Below are 24,777 nucleotides of genomic sequence, written 5' to 3' on the forward strand. Positions count from 1 at the left end.
GTATTTGTAGCAGGTATGACAACTATCAATTTGAACCACTTTTGTAAGAATAATTATTTTATTATTATTTTTACCGATTTTTACTTGCTAAAAGATTTACTCAGACCAAGCAATGTACTAGACAATTGGAATAATTATACATGCAGCTCCACATGTTTTTCTCTATCTTTCCTCTTGAAGGAATGGAGTTGACTTCTTTTCTTTTTTTCAACCAATCACTCCTTTTCTACGAGGGGTGATTGAAAAGCCCGCTCAAAATCTGAGAGATGGCACTACTGGAACTTTTGGAGCTACGGCTTAGTTAGTAGCAAACCCTTGGAAGAATAAATGCCAACTTACAGCCAGAGCAGTCTATTTATTTTTGTTTGGCATTCGTTTGAATCGATTTTTCAACATGGTCTCCTTGTTGAAGTTACAGGTTACAGAGATGGGAGAATCTCAGGGAAAAGTGAGTAGAGCCATCTTGACGTTGAAGTAGGGAAAATGTCAGACTACACTTGTATATATACACTTAGACGTGTACACGCACGATATATTTGCTATCCCCTCTTTATTAACTAAATACTTGGAACGCAGTTTTAATGATTTTATAAATACATACATTATATGCATGGATACATACCTATTTGTTTAAAAGTATATATATATATACATAGACGATTAGGCATATAAGTATGGAATGGTGCAGTATGAGTAGCAGATACAAGCCACATACTTGGAAATGCTTTTGCAAATAATAACGAGAGGTTGATGGTGAAGAGAAAAAGGGGAAAAGAAGGAAAAACCACATGTATTTTTGTTTTGTTTTGTACGTCAGATTCAGGTGTATACATACATATTAAAGGCCTTTTAGAAAATGCAAAAGAGGGAAAAAATGTTAATGGTTTTTTTTTTTTTTTTTTTTTTTTGCTAAATTGAAAGCAACTCTTTGTAAGTATTTCAATCTAATCAACTTCTTCATCATTATAATTAAATTACTCAAGATATACAAGTATACTATTTTATTCAAACAAACATGGAATTATTTTGCAATGTCACTTTTTTACGTTTTGATATTCAAAATGTCTGTCGTATATTTTTAACAAAATCATTCTATCAGAATATTTTTTATTTTATAGGCCAGCATTAACTCACTATCTTACCTTAAATATTCAGTTACAACATAATAAATTCAACATGTTTATCATTAATATATGTTTCACCTAAGTTATATATATAGCTAGAGTTGTAAAAAAATGGCATGGATAAATGTTTGAAAGTTTCAAGTTTTTTTTTACTAAAAGCTAAAAACAGCTATGAGAGGTGGAGAAAGGGAAAATTTTGTCGTTATATAGTGAGTAGAGAGTTGAACTATCAATCAGGTGGTGCTATTCAAAAATTATAACTTGGCCTATGGTAATTCTGATATTTCAAACATCGAGGTATATTACAAAATGCCGATTTATGGCGAGAAAAAAACTTGCAAGAGGTATGCGTGGAAGTGTATAATTTATTTAAGATTCTCATAGAAATACTGGATTTTCATAACTTAAATGTGGGAAATCAATTTGACATTATGGATGTAGATATATTCTTAATATTTCATCCAGTTTAAAAAAATGTCATTTGTTACTTTGTTTAATTGCGCCATTTGTTTGAAAAAAAGTCATCTCAAGATAGTCTTTAAAGTAGCATAAAAAGGTTGATGGATTATAAAAAAACTTACAATGGAAGTTTATACATTTATTTTACAGCATTTTGTTATAGCTTTGAAGTAATCTGTTAAAATGTCTTTCTTCTATTATCTATGAAATAAAACAGTTTCAAAAGGGAAAAAAATAATTTGAAATTTTTTGTTAAATACCTAAACTTCTTTAAAGTCAAAAATGTGCACTATTGAACCTGTTGAATTCAATTAAATTGAATCTATATTACATGCATACTCTAATATGCGTTATATATGTATTGGGTGTAAAAAAAGTGTAAAGAAGTCAATCATTAGTTTTCAATCATATTATCCATTATGACCTTGTGAGTGACTTTGACCAAATGCAGCATATTTAATAAAAACTATATAATGACAACAATTTGAGCTATCTACCTCAATATTTTCTAAAGTTATTGTCGACTTTGTATTTTTAACGTTTTGTGTTTCTATTTGAAATTACTTGGCAGGGAATAGTTCATCAGGCCCCACTCTCCTTTCTTCATCGCCCAAATTAATATGGAAAATAAAAACGTCAAACTTGCTATACAAAGTAGCCGAAAGGATCAGAACTCCTTTGATGATTATTAAAAGCATAATAATGATACTACCAAACGAAGTTAAAATGGACCCAAACGGGATTCTTATTAATATATTTTCTCATCTCCGAGACAAATGGCTTAGGTATATATTAGAGACATCTTCCATTTTACAAACAAGTTTCAAATCCAAACAGAGGATAGTGTTTGCCACTTTTCTAAAAAGGATTTAAAGACATATTGAACACTTGTCCTAAGATAATACAACTGATCTATCAAAGGGTGAAAGTTTTCTCCTAGAATACTATAACGTTACTTTTAAGCCTTCGTGTTAGATAGTATCAACTTTACCTTTGTTTAAAGACGACTTTAAAAACGAATTTAGTATTATGGGGATCCAAAGAGTTATATACAGGATAAAAAATAAAACAAACCTTACCGGATGGGTTCGATAGTCTGGTTTTGAGAAAAATAAAGTCAATACACGGGTTCTCAAATGAATTAAAGATGTTTCAAAGTTTGTAAACTAAGAATTTAACGAACCTTCTCATCCAGAAAAAGATGTAAATCGTGACGTTAGTTCCCTTTCTATCCACGTACTTTGTCGTGTTCACTACTTTGTTTTTAGATTTTATACCTAGCTAAACATATGTGTAATCTGAATAATATTTAATTATATTGATTTGCTTTATTGTTAAAACATTTTAAAAATTATAAATTTTTTTAGGAAGAAGTTGAATTAAAAAAAATAGTTTTTCCAATGGTAGACTAGCTACTAAAACAGTATGATCCAATAAACCAGTTTTTTTCAAACTTTTTGTGCAGTGTTTCTCTCAGCCAACATTAGGTTTATTTAGGGACATTTCCAATAGGGAACGAGGAAACAAAAAGGAATATATTACTTGAAAGGTATTTTGACAGTCTCTAGCTTGTTGCTTAAAAAATGGGCATTCTAACAATAGTTTTCCCAGTGTTTTTTATGCAAGTCACATCAGATAGAATATTTGTATAGAGCGAAAAAGTTTTTATTGAGGAGGCTCAAGATGACTGCATTTGTTCTCAGGGTATTATGAAATATACATTTTTTTTTTCAAGGAATAAGTATTTCATACTACGTGGACATAGAACAGTTGACATGATCTTACGTGGCACCATCGTCCACATGCAATCTATATTTTTTTATGAGTAAAATACACCTTTATTTTATATAAAACAATATTATCACTCAAGGAGACAAAATATATATTTATCATTTAACTATCACAAACTCTCATATGTGTATAATGATACAACATGAAGGGCATAGGGGTTATTAAGTCATACAATTATTTGTATTTGCTTTGAATTTAAAGAGTTTATATTATTTAATGAGGTTAAGTTCAATGACTAACTTTGAAACTAACTTTATTTCCATTTCTCTATTACGTATACATACATATATATAAAAAAGTAGGATTTGATAGCTTCCCATTTGGGTATGCCAATTTTAAATACCTTTCTAGATACACGGATATGGGTTCCGGATCATTATAGTTGTAAATCATAAGCATTTTGAGCATGTTAAAAAACAGGAAATCGAAAAGCAACACGATAACTTGTACAATTTGACGAATGTTTTGGAGAAGAGTAGTTTAGCGTTCATGACGTTTTATTAGATCAGCTAGTAGCTATGAGAGTAACACTCGGACGCCAAAAATGCTTAGGAATTAAAACACTAAAGATTACGATGCATCCAAAGTACCAAATGCAATTACTTTAGGCAAATGTACTCTATATATGGAACGCACGCCTTTTTCACGCTATTTCTTAGCTCGCCCGTTTTTCGGAGTTGGCAAACTGAATAGTGAATTTTCTTTTCCCTAGCTGTTGTCGTTATTATTTCATTCCTAAGGATTGAACTTATATTTCTACAACATACAACAAGCTATCATTGATATATACGAAACTGGATTGAACATTTCAATGCCCTCGTAAAATACAGAGAGTAACACTGTGGATTTGCTTAATTTGTAACTCCTTGTTGAACATCAGAGAAATTCTTGCCATTGTCCTGATTGTTTGTTTTACTTCTCCCCCCAACCCTTCTACCCTCGTCACAGGTGATTGTAGCTGATCTAATGAAATGTCTCGGTTTCTTTCTGTTAACTTGCCCAAAATGCTCCTGAGTTGCATCACTAATCCTTTTCATATACCGGCAGTTGCATAAATACGCGGCCTGTTTGTGACAAATAATTAAATGTGTAATAAAATTCGTATGACGTATTTTTTTTTGAGAATTATAAAATAGCGAATTTATTCTGGTATAAAATTTAATATAATTACTGAATATAACCACCATCAGCTGCTATGACGCCCTCCAAGCGCCTGCGGAAGGCCTTGCACACATTGATGATGTAATGGTATTCCATGGCTGTCCATTGCTCATTGACGCTGGCCTTCAATTAGTCCAAATTCGGGTGGCAGGTAGCACAGGCCTTCTTCACAATTTGCCACCACACACTGTAGTCAAGGGGATTCAAATCAGGTAATTGAGGTGGCCAAAAGTTTTTGTGAAGGCCTCCTTTACCTCATCCACATTGATTTTCCGTGGTCTGCCGGTCCGAAAACCCTCCTTCAGATCTTTTCACTCCTTGACAAGCTTCTGGACCTTGAACACAGTAGTCCTGGATAGTCCAGTGTACTTGATTATCTCTTTGACAGACCTACCGGCGCGGAGGAGAGTGGCAACCTTATGACGTTTGGCCTCGTCATTCATCGTAAACGAATTTGTTTGATGCGAGTAAGAAAAACAAAAACAAAGTCAAAAGATTTACTGAGTTACTTGTGCTGGATTTTTTTATTTCTGGTCACGGAACCTCGAGATATAAGCGTTTAAAAATTAGTCCGCGTATTTATGCAACTACCGGTATAATGATGAGATAAAAAAGGTTTTAGAATTGAAAAAAAACGTATTATGAATATCTTAAAAGAATTAAAAGTTTTATTTATAATCAGTTAACTAATGTTATCAGAATAGTAGTTCATAAATATCGTTCTTTTAATTGCTTATTTTTTCAATTCAACTATGTCTTTCATTTCACAACTGTTTCACTAATAATAAATAGCCCTTAGTATGTCAAAAAAAAAAAAAAAAAAAAAAAAGGGGGAAATGAACCTTCCATATCAAGAGTATTCCTTGCTTAAGGTATCTCTTTTGTTTTAACTCGCAGAAAAGAAATACAAAGCTAAAAATGTATTTACTTCCTCTACCCACTTAATTCTAAAAATTATGAACCCATGACTTTCAATAAGATCAAATATATCTCGTTCTAGGTGGAAACTCCTCCAATTAGGACTAGATGAAGAGTACAAAAGATTGAACGATGTGCGAAACCGTCAGAAAACCTCCAATGCTTCAAATGCATCATCATCAGTTACAAGTCAAGACTTTTTATCTGTGGCTGTAGCCTATCCTTGGGCTCGTGCAGTATCACACAATAAAGTGCCTTATTATATTAAGTAAGTATTTGTTAGGAAATATTTATACAATTACAGAAAAATATAACATGGATGCATTTATTTATTTATTAGTCATCAAACAGAAACGACGCATTGGGATCATCCAGACATGGTTTCCTTGTTTAAATCTTTAACAGAATTTAACTCTGTCCGATTTTCAGCATACCGTACTGCCATGAAATTAAGAGAAGTGCAAAAAACCTTGTCACGTAAGTATTTTTAATACATAAAAAATATGAAAAAAAAGAGCCTCAGTTCAAAATAATCTTGAAGAAAAAGTAGACATTTACTGATTTATAATTTAAACGTAATAGATATGAGTGACTTTATATATCAAAAGATGCTTAAGTGTCCAATGAATTTACATGCAAATTTTTGGGATAAGATACTCTCTATTATAATCTATTCATTTGATCAGTGAAACTTTATTTCTATCTGATCTGGCCTTCCAAATCACTTATTGAAGTGAGAATATGTCCTTTACTTCTATTTGTTTGTTAGTCATCAGGATTAAGGCAAAAGTTACAGGTGTATTTTGATCAAACTTGATAGATCAAAGATCATATATGATTACAGTAAGATGCCATTATATTTTGAGAGATCTAGATCAAGGTAACACAAAAAAATCTATCATCACTTTTGAAAAAATGGAGATACATCACTCAATTTGATTTTAAGCGGTGGTTTTGCACTCTAGCAAGTGTCGTTCTTAGCCTTTGATTATTTATTTATGGGTCATAAGAAAGAAAAAAAGGAGATACGCCTAATGGCTATTTTTAAACTAATTCATAAATAACAATCGTACTTGTGTATAACAAATACCATGTAAACTGATATAGTAGTAGATAGATGGTATAAAGTTGTTCTTTACATGTAAATAACTTACTATATGGCAACGAAATGACAGATATTTTTCAAATACACTCGGTCAAAAACCTATTTTTTTCGATTCTAACGTAAGTTATTTTTCTTGGACAGATTTGGACCGATATTTCGGGTAATTTTAGGGTCCTAAACTGTGTACCAACATTTAATTTTTTTCTCCACTACTCTGTTAAAATGTTTGTACACATATCAAACATTTTAAACTTCAAATGAAGTCATTGAACCGATGTTCACAATTTAGAAACATATGATTTTGAAATAAAAATGATTTTTTGTGCATGAATCTAGACCAAATGTTTCAATGATCCCAAATTAGGCATTAAAAATGATATACTTCGATGACATTTTGTTTTAAAACATTTCAATTTTATTCATTTTGAGCTCTACAAAAGTATCATCCGCAATCATTTTTTAATCAAGGGTGTGTGAATGAGTTAACATAATTTAGATCCATGGATATTTATTTCATTATTATTTCAACCGATGTTTCTTATTCTATAGTCTCTTTAGTTTGGTCCAACATAAATTATAAAGGTATCAGACGTATCTAGGACTTTCAAAAAAAACCTCAATACAAGATAGAACTAAATTATATATATTAAATAATATATATATTTTTTTAAATCACTTTAAATGAGGTTAAATTATATTTTTTTTTTTTCATGGTCGTTGACAAGAATAAAATCCTTTTTTTTTTTTTTCAACCGAGAAAATATAAAAATATTTCTAATTGTAGAAATATATCAAATTAAAGTAATTTGAAAAATATCAATGATCTTTATAAAAATGATAAATACATTTTTGTATTTTTCATTTCATCTCGTTCCCCTCCCCCCTCCTGCTCTCCCCTCATACCTCTGCCTTTCAGCAAAATCCATTAGTATTTCTTATTATTATTATCATCTAAAGGCTATGAAAAATCAATGATATTATCCAGATTTTTATCCCAAGATATTTCTAATATTGCTTTTTTCCCCTCCCACAATTTGATTTTTTTTCTTCCTATAACATTTTATTTGATTTTTTTTTTTTTCTGTGTGTGGTGCCGACTTGAGCAATTGGGGAGTCTGTTTAAATTAACTTTATTCCATATTGTTTCAATTCCTCTCAAATGATGAGTCAATTTTCGAATTCGAAAAAAAAACGACTGGACTTAATATTTTTATTGAGCGTGATTGATTTGTATCACTAAATAACTATTTTGAGCTGACAATTAGCACATTGAAGGATGACGAAAGTAAATGGTTGGTCTCATTATATAGAGGAGGCTATGAATTCTTCTCTTATAGGGTAGGGAAAAGAAAGCCTTAGAGTCGATCCATAGAATGAGGAACGAGGTCGGAGAAGATCACATCCTAGAAATAGTCGTGTACTTTACATAATGAGATTTGATCTCCCCCGGCCTCATCCTCAGTCCTTGGATCGACTCTTAGTTCATATCCTCCAACCGCAATAATATAGTTTTAGCTTCGCTTCTTTTGACGAAGTTATTTCTTTATTATTAAAAGGTTTCAAAGATTGAATTAATGATAAAAAGAGAAATTATGACGTTGAGTCAAACTTATGCAGTGCTCCTCAATTTAATTTATTTTTAGGCCCATAATAAATTTTTCTGATTTTTCTTAAGAAGTTATACGACACCTTTCAGTCATTTTTGGAGTCAAAGATATAAGTTATGATATATAAGTAAAAGTGTTCGCTGAATATAGATCCCTCACTCGTCATAACATGCAATTTCTAAGATATATAAAGAACATTAGTGCGACTTTGCAACATTTTGGAATAAACATTTTGAAAGAATAACATCAAGAAAAAAGCCTATTAATGAATTCTTTGTTTATCAATAAAGATGTAAAACAATAATGAAGGAATAAAACAGTTTATATACCTAAAGTTGAATATTATTTGATATTGATAAATGGGCAGTGGGTATGTGATACTACGAGTATGTTTGGTGTACCTGTATAACTGGTGTGCTGACACATTTAAAATTGTACTATACTAAATTGATATTAGAATGGTAGGATATTTATTGCTATTGATTCACAATATTCAGCAACAACCAATTTCCAAATGAATTAAATCCAGATGCAGACTTTATTACATTGGATCTATAGTAGGATCACTAAAATTTAGTATGCAGTTGCCTCTCTGCTCTAATCATAAAGGTAAGTTTACAATACGACATTAGAAAAGGCGCGCTTTGCGAAGCTTCATATGCGTTGTGGAGTTTACAATTAAAGACGGGCTCGAATTGATCGCAATGCGTGATAATTGATAGCATTGACTACAGGCCTGTTGCAATATAAAAAATTGGCAGAATAGATGTAAAAATATGTATGTTTATGAAAGATAAAAGAAAAGAGTATTAGTGTGATCACTTGGCTTCAAGAATCAATTTGACCTGATTTTGATGACGCCTCATGAAGCTTCACGACGCAATGTCGTATTGTAAACTCACATTAATAGGGAAAGTAGATTATCTGGCTCCCAAAGTATTTGTATGTTTCCTAGAGGGGATAATACTAAATGGATCACCATATATAGCGAATGAAATATTATAAATGGAACAACTGGTAACCTTAGTATACATGGGAATCATCATTAATGCTCCTGAAGAATTGCTTAATAGACCACTTATCAATATCTTAACTGTTGAGCCAACTTTATTTATCAACAAACCATATGGCATTGATATCTGAAGTATATTAAAAAAACTACAATTATTATATACTAATATAAATAAGTAATTTGGAAAGCCCCTATTTAGAGACAACCAGTGTTTGATTTGATTCTTTTTTTGACAGATTATGTAGGTTTAATAGCTTATCTCGTAACAAAAGTGCTTTTGGGGAGCGTTGATGGTATTTATACGTATTGATTTGAAAAGTAATATAAAATAAACTTATAAAGAAACCTACACAACAAAATTTAAGAACCAGCTAACAATTTGCAAGTCTAAAAAGGAAGAGACCTCATAAGAATTTTTTCATTCTCATAAATTTTTTAAAAAGTAATAAATATTTGACTTGATGTGGATTATTTTCTTTGTATTCTTCTATGGGATGTATTTAATGTATTAATAAATTGGTGACCTTGAGAACATTTACTATAATTGTATTGTTTTTATATTGGAATTTCTTAAAATTGTACTTGATTGTACCCCGTGATCCATTGGAATCTGAACACCTACTAATTCAGTATTAAATGAAAGTTAATTGATTAAAATTGATTCATATTCCGAAATATTAAAGCAAAAGCAATTTGTTACAAAAAAACAAGACCTGAGCCCACTAGCTTACGTACAAGTCGAGAAAATGACACTTGAATGTAATAACGTGAGCAGTTGGACGTCTACAAGACTACCGTCCACGTTGGCTACGCAAGTCCGACGCGTTGGAGAGAAAAGAAGGGATCTGCTCAAAAAGGCCTAGCTGGATCCGAAAGATTTAAAGAAAATCTCCTAGGCCAATCCCTGCGAGTTCATGAGGGTTCATACAAGAGATCCCGTGGTTTCACGTCAGCTACCAAAAAAATGTCTGTGGAATGAGCCTTGTGAGGGTGGACAGGCCACTTTTGACACCAGCAATGAAAGACCCCCATCTTCTCCGTTGCAAGACTCTTCTGAATGAGTCTATAGAGTTCTTTTAACACTTTTAGGCCCCTAAAGCCCTGATGCCAACCCCTCAACTACACTGTTTGGTGCATGTCCAGGAGAAGGCCTGGAGTGCCCGTCATCCAAACACGGAGGGTCTCATAGTCACTCTCAGCCAGCACTTGGACGTCATGCCTAAGGACTACATCAGCAGTGTGTGTCAGACCTTCCGGCGACGCCTCTTGCAAGACATCATTGCAACTAAGAGTTGCTATATTAATGGTTAGAGTGCTCAGACACATATCTTTTTATAGTATTAATTTTGTTAATTTATAGATTATATCTTGTTGAAGTTTATAATTTAAAGTTTTTAGATTTTAATGAACCAAACGGTATAAGCAGGACCTTACAGAAATTTCAAAATCGGTCCTCTCTCCATCTATACATAGATACAATTGGTAAAATACACACTTCAACCATCGACAAAAAGAATGCAGGGGGGCATATTCCATATTCATTAATTTTTTACTATAAAGGAATTCGGCTATTTTATTTATTTATTTTTTGCAAAGAGATAAAATATTTTTTGCAGATTTTAAATTGATTTATGTTAGAAATTATTTGATTGAAAATAGAATTTATTTTTTTACAATCATTTGACAACCAAATATATTTATGTAAATAAAAGCACTAGTTTTTTTTACATGCATACATCAATTCATATGTGTCTGGAAAGTTCTTAATTAAAACTATAAAGTTACTTTTATAATACATATATTTAAATCTTTGTTAATGCGAAATAATAAAATACATTTTATATTTATGAATATATTTTCCTGTATATTATATTATATAATCCTCTTTGGAAAAGATGTATGCATTGTTCAAAATTTCTGATAGAAAATTTTGCATATTATCTTCTCAAATATGTTTATACTTAAATTGAAACACGTGATGCATTATTAATATTGAATATGTTGTTCTATGTGTATATTAATTATTATTTTTCTTTGTTAAATTAATTTAGGATTATTTATATTTATTTTCTTCAAAATAATTAATTTGATGATAGTTGATAAATATCCGCAGAATTAATTGCTTATAATGTTATCGTTTCTTAGTGAACAACAATTTGAAGAGAAATCAATATATTCAAGCTTTAACACTAAGAAATTGTTTGAAAAGATAGCATTAATGGCACGTTTCGAGGCTATTTTCAGTTAGTAGCATCTCTTGGAAGAACCCACCCAACTTTCCGACAGATCCGTCACTTTCTTTCTATTAGGTATTCATTTGTATCGACAAACTCGCCGGAAAGAATATGATGACTGTCCTTTGGATTTGAAAGAAATATTCTTCATCGAATATCTGGAAAAGAGTTAAACAGGTGCATATTATTCATTGTTATTGGACCGTTTGAAAACTGAGCTGCAAGAAAAATGCCTATGATTGGCCCACAAAAAAAGTCATCTTCGCTCAAGACAATGCTCCAGCTCACACTTTAGCAGTTTTGGTTGCAAAATTTTATTATTAAAATAAGGTTCAAACTCGACGTGCCTACGCCACTAGCAAATTCACGCATCTTCTGTCATCCATCACCATATTGTGGATTTTATCAATGATTTCTGGAGTAGTATCCTCAAAAGGGCGTCCAAAACGTTCGGTGTCACTTGTGCCCATATGTCTACTCTAAGCTTCTTTTTAGTCTCCTGAGATGTTTAACCTTTTTATAAAGTAATGTTTAATCGAATCACAAAATTATTTTTCGTCCATTTTTTTTGAAAATCATTCAGAATGAAATAGACCAATCCGCCCGAAATTTGATGTGTGTTATTCCAAGAGATGTTTAACTAAACATAACCACGCTACGCGCCATTAGTGCTATATCTCGAACTTTACAATGACTTTTCGAACGATCCTCGTAGATTGCCTTCACAGACTGCTGCTATCAAATATAAGACTTCTTTTTTTAGCATTGCAACATAGCAAATTTGTCTATAAAATTACTTCAAAATTTAAAAATGTTTAATTGACAATATTTTTTCAACAAATAATGTCAAATACCGGGTGGAAACATGAAACTTACACACTTGTATTAAAATAATTTGAGAGGTTCGAGAGGAAATGATAACTGTCTGTAATTGTATTGATAGCCATGTTCCTCAAGCATCTCTAAAAATTACCTATGGTAACGGTCTCATGTTACAGTTGTCCCCAGTCTCCCTACATTAAAAAAAAATACCATACCCAAATAGGTCAAATATATGAAAATCAAACAAATAAATCTGTTTTTGTCATATCTTTTTATTAAAAAATATATATATATAAACATTGAATTTATTGTAGAACTTTGCTACATGACTTTTTTATTTTTTATTTAACATATGTAAAAAATATTTGAAATTTACTTTGTAAAGAATATACAAAAGAGGGTAAAAAGTTAAAATAGAGATCAACTTATCTCCATGATCTTCCTTTTTACATTTTTATATCTTTTATTTTTGCTAAATCATCATAAATTTTCTATACTTATACTTTAAATTTCCCAAAGTACAGCAAAACTTTTTAAATGAGAAGAAAAAATTAAAATCAACTAACTGATTTTGTATAAATATAATTAAAAATAGTAGTTTAGTATTTACCGCCTTTTTCTTTTTTATTTATATAAGTACATATTGTTCATCAATGATCACATCGGATCATACAATAAAGTGATGTAACGGTGTGAGTATATACTACAAATTATTTATGACAGTAGTGCGCTTCAGTTGTGAATTATCGTGCGTCGAGTACAAAAGTTTTGAAAGCCAACGAAGCGACCCCAACCGTGGTCAAGCCAGGAAGTTATTCGGATGTTTCTGGAGGAATTTGTAGAAATTTATGTACTTTGAGCTGTTCCCTTATGGCCAAACCCTCAAGTCTACCCTTTACTGTGAACAGTTCCAGCGTTTAAAGCTGGAGATCGAACAAAAGTGGTCAGCATTGGTGAATAGAAGAGAAATAGTGTTTCATCAAGACAACGCCAGGCCGTGCACATCTTTGATGACGCGCTAGAGTCTCCTTGAGCTCGGATGGGAAGTTCTTATGCAGCCACCCTACAGCCCTGACCTGACACCCAGTGACTACCACCTGTTCCTGTCTATTGATAAAGCGCTTGTGGGTTCAAATTTGGCCTCAATAGAGACATTTGAAAATTAGTTTTCCAAGTCTTTTTGCCAATAAGGAACAGGGCTTATACGAAAAGGGCATTATGAAGTTGGATTCTCGTTGGCGACAAGTTATCAAACGGAACGAGACAAACTTGGTTTAAATTGAAGGATCATAACACTTCAAATAAAGCAAAAAATACGAAATTATTTATCCCCCAACCTATCATATATAATACACATATTACCTAACTAAACATAATATTGTTATTTCATGATATATTTTGAAATTGAAGATATTATTCTATTGTGATGGTGTCTATGGCTTAAATGAGAGTATATTAATAATAATAACATAACCCACTTTTCGTATGAAATGACATTTACAGTATTAAAAGGAAATCCCATCATTTTTTTAATCTTCTTCAATACATCAGGATAAAGAATATGAATTCTTCATGCCCCTAAGACTTTTCTTTACCAAAAAAGAATGGAAAAAATAAGAAATATATAAAATATATTAATATGTTGTTGAAATCAAGTTTGAAAAAGATATGAGTGCGTAAATTATATGTTACAACAAGTGTTTTAGATTGATCTGATACCGCTTTAAAATTTGTTGTATCAAAATTATTTTGTAACCTTCTGTTTCTTCTTTAGAAGGAGTTGTTTCTCAGGATACCACTTTGCCAGGATTTTGGAGGGATCTATGTAGACCTACAGAAAATATAGCATTTAAATTAAGTTTTAATGATGCATGAGTTCATTTTTTAGTCTACTGGTTTGATTGTGTATTTCACAATTATACAGTCTCCATCTCCTCCAACAGTTAGTTTGTTTATCATTTACCATTTAAGCTTCATGGCGAAAGTAAGATGAAATTTTATGGAATTCAAAAAAGTGGAACCTGAAGGTTCTAAGAAAAAACAATCGGGATGCTATAAGTGAAATCAAAAATAAGAATTGAGAATGTAGTCAAATCCGGATAAAAGAAAAATGTGTTAATAGTGAAGGTTCTCTTTGTCTGATACGAATTTTGAATACATAATATTCTACACATTTTTCGTTCAAAATTGGCTTTTTTTAAACTATTATTATTTATATATATATATATACTTCTTTTAATTAATTTTTTATTTATTTGCTTTATAAAGTAGAACCACCATAACATTTTTGAGGTCATTGCCTTGCTTGAACAGTATTTGTTTTCAATCAATGAGCATTGCAAAATTAAAACACTAAATTGTTTTTGATCCATTGCTTTGAAAATAAATAAAAAGTAGCGTTCCACTTAGCACAAAAATTAAGTAACTAAAAAAGATTGTCATGGAATTTTGACATATGTCTTTTGAAAGTTCGTACTAACTTTTAAATAAGATGAATAAAAAATAGCCTCATCATGTATGTTAATGGACTTTTGCTTCACTTTTTTGTATCAACTTAAGCGAAATTCATGAAATTGAAGAATTCTACTGGATTTGTTTTCCTATCTATTTGATGAGTACAAATTGTATGCTAGTGCTAACCTTTTTTTTTGCTATAATTTTCTTTTTAAATTAATTTCACATTTATTTTCAATCAATACGTATACATATCAGGAATACCCCCCTGCCCCCCCAGAAAAACACTTTTGCTGAAAGAATAGTTAAGATTATCGACGATCAGTCAGAAACCAAATCTAATCAAACACTGGTTGCTTCAAAATAGAAAGCTTAAAAATTACTTATATTTATTAGTATACAAAAATAGTATTTTTTTTTTATTTAATTTGCATAGTCTACTTTTTCTATGAAAAGTAGCAGTTTCCTTTATGCAGATTTGACTGTATATGGTTTAAGTAATAGACTATTTTTTACTAAGTATTTGGATTTTCATATTTAGCAGGGTACAGTTCTAAGATATTTTTCTGGGAAATGAGAACCCCTACTCCCTTGGGTATTAATTCAGTACAGAGACTGAAATATCCTTCTTGAATCTTTTGTGTAACACATTTTTGCTAAGCATTAAATATAATTTCTTAATTTTTTTTAATGTTCCTTTAATTGGTTGCACAGAAGTACACATTATGTTATTACATTTTCTCAATCTGGCCTAGGAATCTTGTGTGAAATCAATATACATCAAGTATATTTCTTTCTCTAGGAATGACCGGGAGTGAACCTACGCACATTGAGTTCAAGCGAATAATTTCTCACGAGCGCGTTGTCCATTGAGCTTTGTCGATTCCTTTTTCTTAATTTGTCAAATATTTACAGCATCAAATTATTTTTGAGGATGATACTACTTGGTTTCTTAATCATTGACAAATTATACAACTAATTATTGAAGTGTCAAGGAATGTTTTTTTATAAATTCCTACCATTTATCAACTACTTCAACTATGAATATGAAAAAAAGGAGATGAAAGGAATAGTTGCCTCATTCGATATACAAAATGTTGAGTTGTTTCTTTCTACAACATATAATGTAAAAAAAAAAGGTGTTTTTTTTCTCTCTACCATCTATTTTAGATAATAAGTTCAGAGATACAATATATAAAGTATTTAGTTGGTTTATTGATACTTACGATAAAAACTACAAAGAACAGATGGAATTTAAATATTGCTAAAATATCCTTTTTAGCCTTGAAATGGCAAAACAACCCTGGGAATCATACATGTTAGGATTTGAAGGCAAGCAACGCAGTGTTATATATTTTTTTCCGGGTCAGTTACATAGAAAAATTCGGTCTTAATCGGTCCCACAATAAAAAATTGTTTAATAAATGAATTAAAGTAAACATCATCTGTTTCAGATGTTTCTAGACTCTTAATGATATAAAAACAATAACAATCAATTGATCTAAGAATTAATAAATTTTGTCCTTCATATGAATATGATTAAATTTTGGTCCAGGGTCTAAAATCGTGGACTGGCCTAATATATCAGTCTATAGAAACCACCTAATACCCCAACGGAAAAACAAAAAACTATATTATACCAAGTATACGCACATTGCAACAGTAAAAATAATTGCAATTTGTTAATTAATTTAATTATTAATATGTATATCTTTTTTTTCTTCTTTAATGGATTAATTAACAAATAAAGTTAACCCGACATTTAATTAATTTTGTAAATAATTACAGAATCCTAATGGTTTCAAAATGAAATTAATAACAATAATATATTTGTTTATTCATATTCTAGTTCAAAACTTGAATTTAAACGCAGCCATTGAAGCCTTTGATGCGCATGGACTTCGTGGTCAAAATGACAAATTATTAGACATATCAGACATGATTACCGTGTTGTCTTCCCTCTATGAAACCATACTTACGTCATCATCTCCACCTACGCAGCAGATACAACCTTCGATTAATGTACCCCTCTGTCTGGATCTCACGCTTAATTGGCTACTGAATATCTATGATTGGTAAGTACATATTTTTTTTCTTTACTTTATTTTAAATTTGTTTTTTTAACACATTATGTATTAATTTACCAGTGAATATGAATATTGTTGACTAACAAATTTTAAATTGGATTATTGATTGTCTAGAGTTATTAAAAAATATGATTTAATACTCTTTGTCAAAATAAGGACATAGGGAGGAACTACTTCGATTGGACTCCGAGTCCAACAACAGGAAAGCCCGCCGGATTATATTTTTAGTTTCTGGAATTCTTTTTTTATAACAAAAATCCAAATATTAAATTTTTTGGAAAAAAAATTTCATAACTTCAAGGTTATTTTGCAAACAAGAAAATTGCTAATAAATAAATTGTGTGTACTTTTTAATTTGGTAACTCACTTTGACTAATTTAGAATTTGCTCACAGCTCATAATTTTTACAAAGACTAATAAGTAATTATAAAAATTTTGTATAATGGGAATGTAAAAAATCGAAAATAAATATGGTAAACTTATGAGCGCATACGAATCTTCAATCAGCAAGAAAGTCTACAAGGGGTGGGCTGGAAGGGCTGTAGCTCCACCCCCCTAAAAAAATCCCCCAAATTAAAAAAAAATAATTCCTCTAAAAAAGTTTCTACAAAATAAAAAATATTCAAATTTTTTTGGAAAAAAAATTAATTTTCTGTTAATACCTATAGATAGCGTGAAAAGCTTTGGATTTTTGACTTCTTTTTTTTTTAAAGAAATGTATTATTTGATTTTTTTTTTCCCAAAAAAATTAGTTTTTGTGAATAACTCCAGATTTTTTAATTTATTTTCAAAAAAATTTAATATTTGATTTTTTTTAATATCCAAAACCCAAGCCCATTTCAAAATTTAATGCTGCGGACGCCCCTGATCAGGTTTTGAATATAATTGAATTTATATAGGAAAGGATGTTCACTATTTATGAATTAAATAATAATTACAACTGCTAAAGAAAGGAAAATTCATTCTTCAGATTCCCTAACTCAAAAAACGAGGCAGCTAAGAAACATACACGATTAACTAATAAGGGATTTTTGTAGGACTAAAAAAAACTGAGAGAAAGAAATAGACCGATCTAGCTGAAATTTGGTGTGTTTTCTTCCAAGTGATGCTAATAACTAAACGTAACCCGGATACGCAACAGTAGTGTCATCTCTCTGATTTTGCAAGGACTTTTTAAACGACCCTTTTAATATCAAAATTCGGCTTCGTAAAAGAGAACAACACTGGTACTTTCACTCTTTGATTAAAATAGAGAGTAGGTTGTATCTATAATATAAGTACATGTTACATATATTACTTCAATACATCCAACAAATGCTGTTAAGTAGATATATTTTTTGTTAATGATGATGAGTAGCAGTTATAAAAAAAAAATATTTATTGAAAGGAATGAGCAACTCTTTTAAGTCTCACTTTTTTTTGTATGTGAGTGTGCCTTTGTAAGTTTCCTGCTTTTCACATATGCATACATATATACATTACATATTATATGGAGCTATATGTAATTTTGTATGTTTGTGTAGATTTAATTTAATGCATTTCAAATTTAATTATATATATATTTGCATCTTCTACATAATATATACTCATATATGTATCTTTAAAAAGCCCAAAGTTTAAAGCAGTACATAAACACTGCTGGATAAATGGTTAATTGATAAAAATATATCAATATAAAATTATAGATGAATTAAAATCAATATTTTAATTTGTCAGCCGGATTGAATCTTTTTATTCATGTGCAATGTAAAAACCTGGCCAACTATTATTATTTATTCATATATATTATGCAAATTTTGAGAGGTTAGGAGTTATTTTTTACAATGTTTCGATGAACAAGGTTGTACCTCACATAATTAGCTGTCATTTACTAAGAAAAATGTTGTCATTGTCGCCACCATATGCAAATAGTAAGAGAAGAGGATTAAGATCGTAGAGCTCCTCTATGTGGTATTGTCCCAGAAGGGCTTCTTGGAGCAGACAGGGGGCACGAATAAGATGATTTACAATATATCCATGTGGTTGAGGGTCGAGAAAGCCCTTAGCCACACTTTAGGAGCAAGCAAGAACCCTACAAGTCAGTTAACCACCTCAAGTCTGCCTTCAAAAAATGCCAAATTAATAAATTGCTGAGATGACCAAATCAAAACCATGGTTGGTACAAACAAAGGATGGAAAACCTCCCACACTGCAAAGAAACCCCAAGATTGGTTCTATAATTACATGAACTTCTGGGCATATTCTTCTGCCAACACAGAGCCCAGATCTCAATCCCCTAGAATATTCTATCAAGGCTCACATAGATTCTAAGGCCTGCATGAGACGCTACAACAGCACCCGCTGTTTGGAGAGCTCCGTCAACAAGGCTTGGCCTCCATGAGCGCTAAATACATCCAGAGTGTCTGATGCAGCGTTCACCACTGCCTGGAGCTTACCATCAATTCTAAAGCGGATAAATTGATTAAAACATGTTCTTTGGATTTCAATTAATAGTTAATAAACTTGTTTCCTAATTCATCCAGGATCCTGCCATGGCAATGTAATTTTTTGTCGTCAACTGCCGATTTTTTTGCTTCTTTTCTTCTAATTATTATTCTAAGCTTTGATTGATTTGATTGAATTATAATTAACTCACTTTAAATTGCAATAGGTCAACAAAATTACCTTTTTTTTCAACACGAATTTAATAACATTTTTCTAAATGCCTTTTTTGCACTGATTTCCAATCTGTTTTTTTATATATAGCACATAGAATTTTTGAAATACAGTTGTTTTTAACTTTTTATCATTTCTTTTTTAAATTATGCACAAACAATATACATATAGATAATTTATTGGAAGCGTTGTGAATGTGTCTTTCTTTTGTATATTTTGACTGGATTGTTACATAACGGCATTCAACATTGGTCGGTCGTCATGCTCAATTCCAAAATCTTTTGTAGCGATTCTCCGTTATACGATTATCTTGGAAAAATTGCTTGCCTTAATTGTCAATCAATGCACAAAGGTTTTCGTGGAAGGAATCTAAGTGGGAATACAAGAAGTGTATTTTCAACGACACTCAGTACTCTACTTCTTTGAATTCATAAAGCAAGCTCTGGAATCCATCTTTATACGCTGACTACTTGTTGTTTCCAAGGAAAATTTATTTTTTAAATTTTTTCCCAAAAATTTAATTATTTAATTTTCTTTACAAAACGTTCAATTCTTTGTGAATATTTATGGACTTTGGTTTTGTTTTTTCTAAAAAATGTAGTATTTACTTTTTTTTGAGAAGTTGTAGAATAATTATTGGATATGCATTAAAGGGCTTGTCTCTGGGACATATGTAAATCCAAGACGCAAGTCACTTCTTGCTTAATGTTTCATAGTGGCAAAACGTTCCCACAGACATAGGAAAAAACAAAATTTTGTTAATTTTGATTGTATAACCATAAGCACTCCTATACCATTGAGATATCCAACGATTTTCCATTCATAACTGACATATTTAATTGCTTGTAGAAGTATTTTCATATTGTTATATTTCAATGTCTTTTAAATGGACAGAATAAGAAATAAGGATGATTTTGTGCCTTTTTCCGGTTCCGTTTCGTAAAAAAAAAGGTTGTATGATACACTACAAGTAACAAGGTTTTTAAAAGAATTTGTATGTATTATGATAGGTATAAAATATTTAGGTCATAGCAAATGTAATTGAATGGAAATATACACAAATGTACTTAAGTTTATACATATATATAAACAGTGGGGGAAATAGATAATTGATCCCTTGCTGATTGTGTAAATTTGCCTAGTTAAAAGGATATTATATGGAATTGAGGTACAAAAATTGCCTTGGTCAGTCGTAGACATTAATTTGGTTCTTGAAAGGGGCATCTGCAGCGGGTGGGATGAAGGGGCTGTAACGTCCCTCCCAAGTTAAGGAATTTTTGCTTTTTATAAGATTTTTTTTCATCAATGCGGGAAAATACGCAGTAAAGCCAAAAATTTAACTTGCTGTAAATACCTTTTTACAAAAAATTAAATTTTCTGAAAATAATTTGGGATTATTTAAAATTTAATTTGGGAAATTTGTTTCTAAAAGTTTTTTACAAAAAATTTTACTTTTGACATTTAATTTTTGAATTTTTTTTTCCAAAAGTATAAATTTTCTGTGAATAGCTATATATTTTCAAAAAATTCAATACTTCATATTTTTTATAAGAAATTTAATAATCTGAAATAAATATGGATTTTTGAAAAAAAATCAGTATTTCATATATATTTTGAAATTTTTGGCATAAATTTAACTTTTCAAATTTTTTTCCAAAACTATAAACTTTTATGCGAATAACTAAATATTTTTGATTTTTTTACAAAAAATTTAATTTGTCAAATTTTTTGGCAAGAAATTTAATTTTCAGAAAATAACCATAGATTTTTCTCCTTTTTTTTTTTTTAAATCAATATTTGAATTTCAATTTTTCAAGTTTTTTTCCGAAATATTCAGTTTTTTGTCAATATTTATGGATTTTTGAAATTTTATTTCAAAAAATTTAATATTTGAAATTAAATTTTTGAAATTTGTTTCATACAATTTTAATTTTTGGACTTTTTTTCCAAAATAAAATTCCAAAACCATTATTACTACTAACAGGATACTGATTTTTCTGAGATCATGTAATTTTAAAAATTCACATAATCCCCTTAAAAACACCGTTTTGATGCTTTATGACTGATCAGGTGAAATATTTCAAATTATATCCAGATGATAATTTTAAAAAAAATGCAAACTTGTTAAAATCCTTGGAAAGAGACTTAAAATACTTTACAATGTTATGCATCCAAGAGTACGGAACATTGCTTGAATAATGATTCAACCATTTATACATACATATTTATCCAAACAGTTATTAAAAGAAGAAAAAAGAACTAACTCATTTAAAGTCCATTACATGGAGTAATTGAATAGTCTCAAAAAATAAAAGGAATGATAATACATATTAGGAATTAATTACTCTTCATGTGCTCAGTACACATTTAGTCCTAAAAATGAAATAGATGGGATATGTTAGTCTAAAAAAACGATCCAAATAAATAAAAAGTTATATAAAGATCATGTCTTTAGAAATACATTTGAGAGTTAAAAATATTATAGTACATAACATTTCATAAATGTATGTTAAACACTTGTTAGTTCCTTTTATATGTATAATCTACATAGAAGACAGTGCTTCTCAAACTTTCTATACTTGGCTGCATTCATAAGATAGCTAAAAAAACATTAACAAATTAAATATTCAGTATAGCTTTACCAAAACACAACATCAACATTATTCACATTGTCTCATCCTTAAAAACCAATATAGCAATATCTCCTTATTTTCTTTTTATCGCTGATCCATAATTACCCCAGAAATCAGGAATCTACATAATTAATTACTTTTGTAATCACTTTGAAATATTATAATTTTTTATAACTCTCAAAAGATTGACAAATATAAAACCGATTTTTGTCTATCAATCTCTAATTCTTCAGAAAAATGCCATAAAGCTTTTTTTTTTGTTTTTTTTGTTCCTTTAATTGTTCAGCTTGAGATGCACTGATTAAGCATAAATAAACATTTTAGTGTTACATTTACTCCATCTGTCCTGTGAATCTTCCTTGAAGCCCATATACATAAACAGTGATGAAAATCCAGTGTAGAATGGGCACGTTAAAAAAAAGTAACCGAAAATCAACCTGGCAATTTGAGGAATGTTATAAAGGAGATCAGCTACAATCAGCCATGGCAAGGGAGGAGTCGGAGAAGGAAATAAACCAGGATATTGGGAAGAATTACTCCGAATTTGATCCCAAATTCACAATCTACAATTATAAATCCGAAACAAATCCTCAGGATTACCTCTTTTATGAACAAAGACGAAAATTTAATTATGTTTTGAATATAATTGAGTATATTTATGAGAGAATGTTCACTTTTCGGGGATTAAATAATAATGACAACTGCTAAGGAAAAGAAAATTCATTCTTCCAAGTCCCAATTAAAAAAAAAGGAACGAGCTATAAATAATATCTGGATATGTATCACTAGTGTACATAAAAGACACTCTTCCTTTTCTAGGAACGACTTGGGCCCGAACCTACGCACATTCCATTGACTTTAGTAATCACTTTTAAATGTTATAAATTTTTTCAATCCTTAAAAGATCATTTGGAGCCAAATATAGCCCTATATTTCTTTATCATTCTTTAATTCTTCAGAAAAATGATATAAAACTGTTTGTGGATTTTTCACCATTTTGAAGATTCAGAGTTTTTTTTAAGCGCTTGATAAATGACTTGGATATACATATCCTAATTTAAAAAGATTTCAACACTTTGTCAATAATTGTCTTGATTATATTTAAAATTTGAATAGCTTTTGTTTGAAAAAGTAATTCGAGGCTAATTAATTCAAGATTTATTTGTTGTCCACTGACTAAAATTAGGACAGAATGACCATGGATACGAAAAGTCTGTATCCATCCAGGGTTCTACCATAAATACAATTTTTTTGTCTTATTTACGTACAAATAAGATTATAAGCAATATTGAAGTGTATTGGACTACTTTCAAGTATATAAAGTTTGAGAAACATTGATCTTTGTTTGGATTCTTTGATTGTATATACAGTTCAATAGACTTGCTTAAAAATTGAGTAATATATGGGATATGTACATGAAAAAATATATAGCAATTGTACATCTATCTATCTGAAGATAGATGTGTGTATGAAAAATTATGTCTATGTATAGAGAGGAAGGGTTAAAAAATAAAGTAGAAAGAAATATGTGTTCTAACTTATGCAACGTGCATTCTTGCATCGCATTACCACATATTGAATGCAGAAAATGTTATTACATATTCCATGTAAAAGTATATTTTACAACTTTGTATTCCTGATATTTCCTTCACCTCGTAAATTAAAGATGAGAAAAAAACATATATTTAGGGGAGACTACAGAAATATTTGATACATCAGAACTTAATACCTCAATTTGAGGAGTTGGACCTTTTTTGTACCTCAACAACTTCAATTGATCATTCAACAGAAAAAAAAGGTTTATTTCTTCAGTATTACCTTCTAGTATGGAAAACGTATTACCTTATCGTAAAAGTAATAAAACTCGTGTCCGTTCATATGACAGACGTTAATCTAATCAAATATCATCTTAGCAACATTCATTTGGGTGAGTTATTTTTCAGTGTCAGCCATTTCAACGACATTTTCCTATAATACAAGATGAATTACTTCATTAATATAGATCATCACTCACCAGAGCGGTGATTCAAATAAAATGCAAGAAGTTTCGCAAAAGAAACACGGGTTCTTATTGTATTACCCCTCAACTCCGCAAAGCTTCTGCGGAGGATTAATATACAAAACTTATTGAATAGGATAATAGTTAAACACTTCGATCGATAGGTACTTGTCGAGTAGAATCATTAAAAAAAGAAATGCATTCTCCAATCATTTTTGTTGTTAAATTTTATGATAATAAACCTTGGATTCATGAGCAATTTTTAACTTTGTTCAAAACAATATATATTTTCTTATTGTTAGAAAAGGCTTGAAGGGAGTTGGGAATTTTGACTGTCATTTTATCATTCTGTTAGCTACATTGAATAAATAAATATTCAACATTCTTAAAGAACAAAATAAACTATAGATAGTCCCTATAGTATATAACTACTCCTGGTTCCCTATGAGAAAAGTTCGCTAAAAAGAAGCTTGTCCTAATAAATACATGATTTAAATGAGACTCAGTATAATAAATGTTGATCAATTGAAAGAATGCCTCAAAACCAACAGGACTAATATAAAATTCAAATCTAATTTAATTTGCCATCACGGCTATAGGGGTGCAAAAGTGTGAAAAAAGAGTTCAAAAGGTTCATTCAAAAGAGTCTTGCAGTAGAGGAGATGGGTTTATTTTATTGCTGTTGTCAAAAGTAGCGTTTCCATCCTCAAAAGGTT

The 24,777-nt window shown here is 30.3% G+C and overlaps 1 protein-coding gene across 7 annotated transcripts in view; it reads left to right on the top strand.

Moving 5' to 3' along the window:
* LOC121129164 (dystrophin) overlaps positions 1–24,777 on the top strand; it is a 371,133-nt gene that overhangs the window by 311,258 nt on the left and 35,098 nt on the right. For all 7 annotated transcript variants that reach the window (XM_071893614.1, XM_071893615.1, XM_071893616.1 and 4 more), the window contains 3 exons: positions 5,536–5,721; positions 5,794–5,930; positions 16,537–16,762. In XM_071893614.1, the coding sequence (XP_071749715.1) occupies positions 5,536–5,721; positions 5,794–5,930; positions 16,537–16,762 (549 nt within the window). The remainder of the gene's footprint in view (positions 1–5,535; positions 5,722–5,793; positions 5,931–16,536; positions 16,763–24,777) is intronic.

The sequence above is a fragment of the Lepeophtheirus salmonis genome, chromosome 14, assembly GCF_016086655.4.
Source record: "Lepeophtheirus salmonis chromosome 14, UVic_Lsal_1.4, whole genome shotgun sequence".
In the NCBI taxonomy this organism is placed as follows: Eukaryota; Metazoa; Arthropoda; class Copepoda; order Siphonostomatoida; family Caligidae; genus Lepeophtheirus; species Lepeophtheirus salmonis.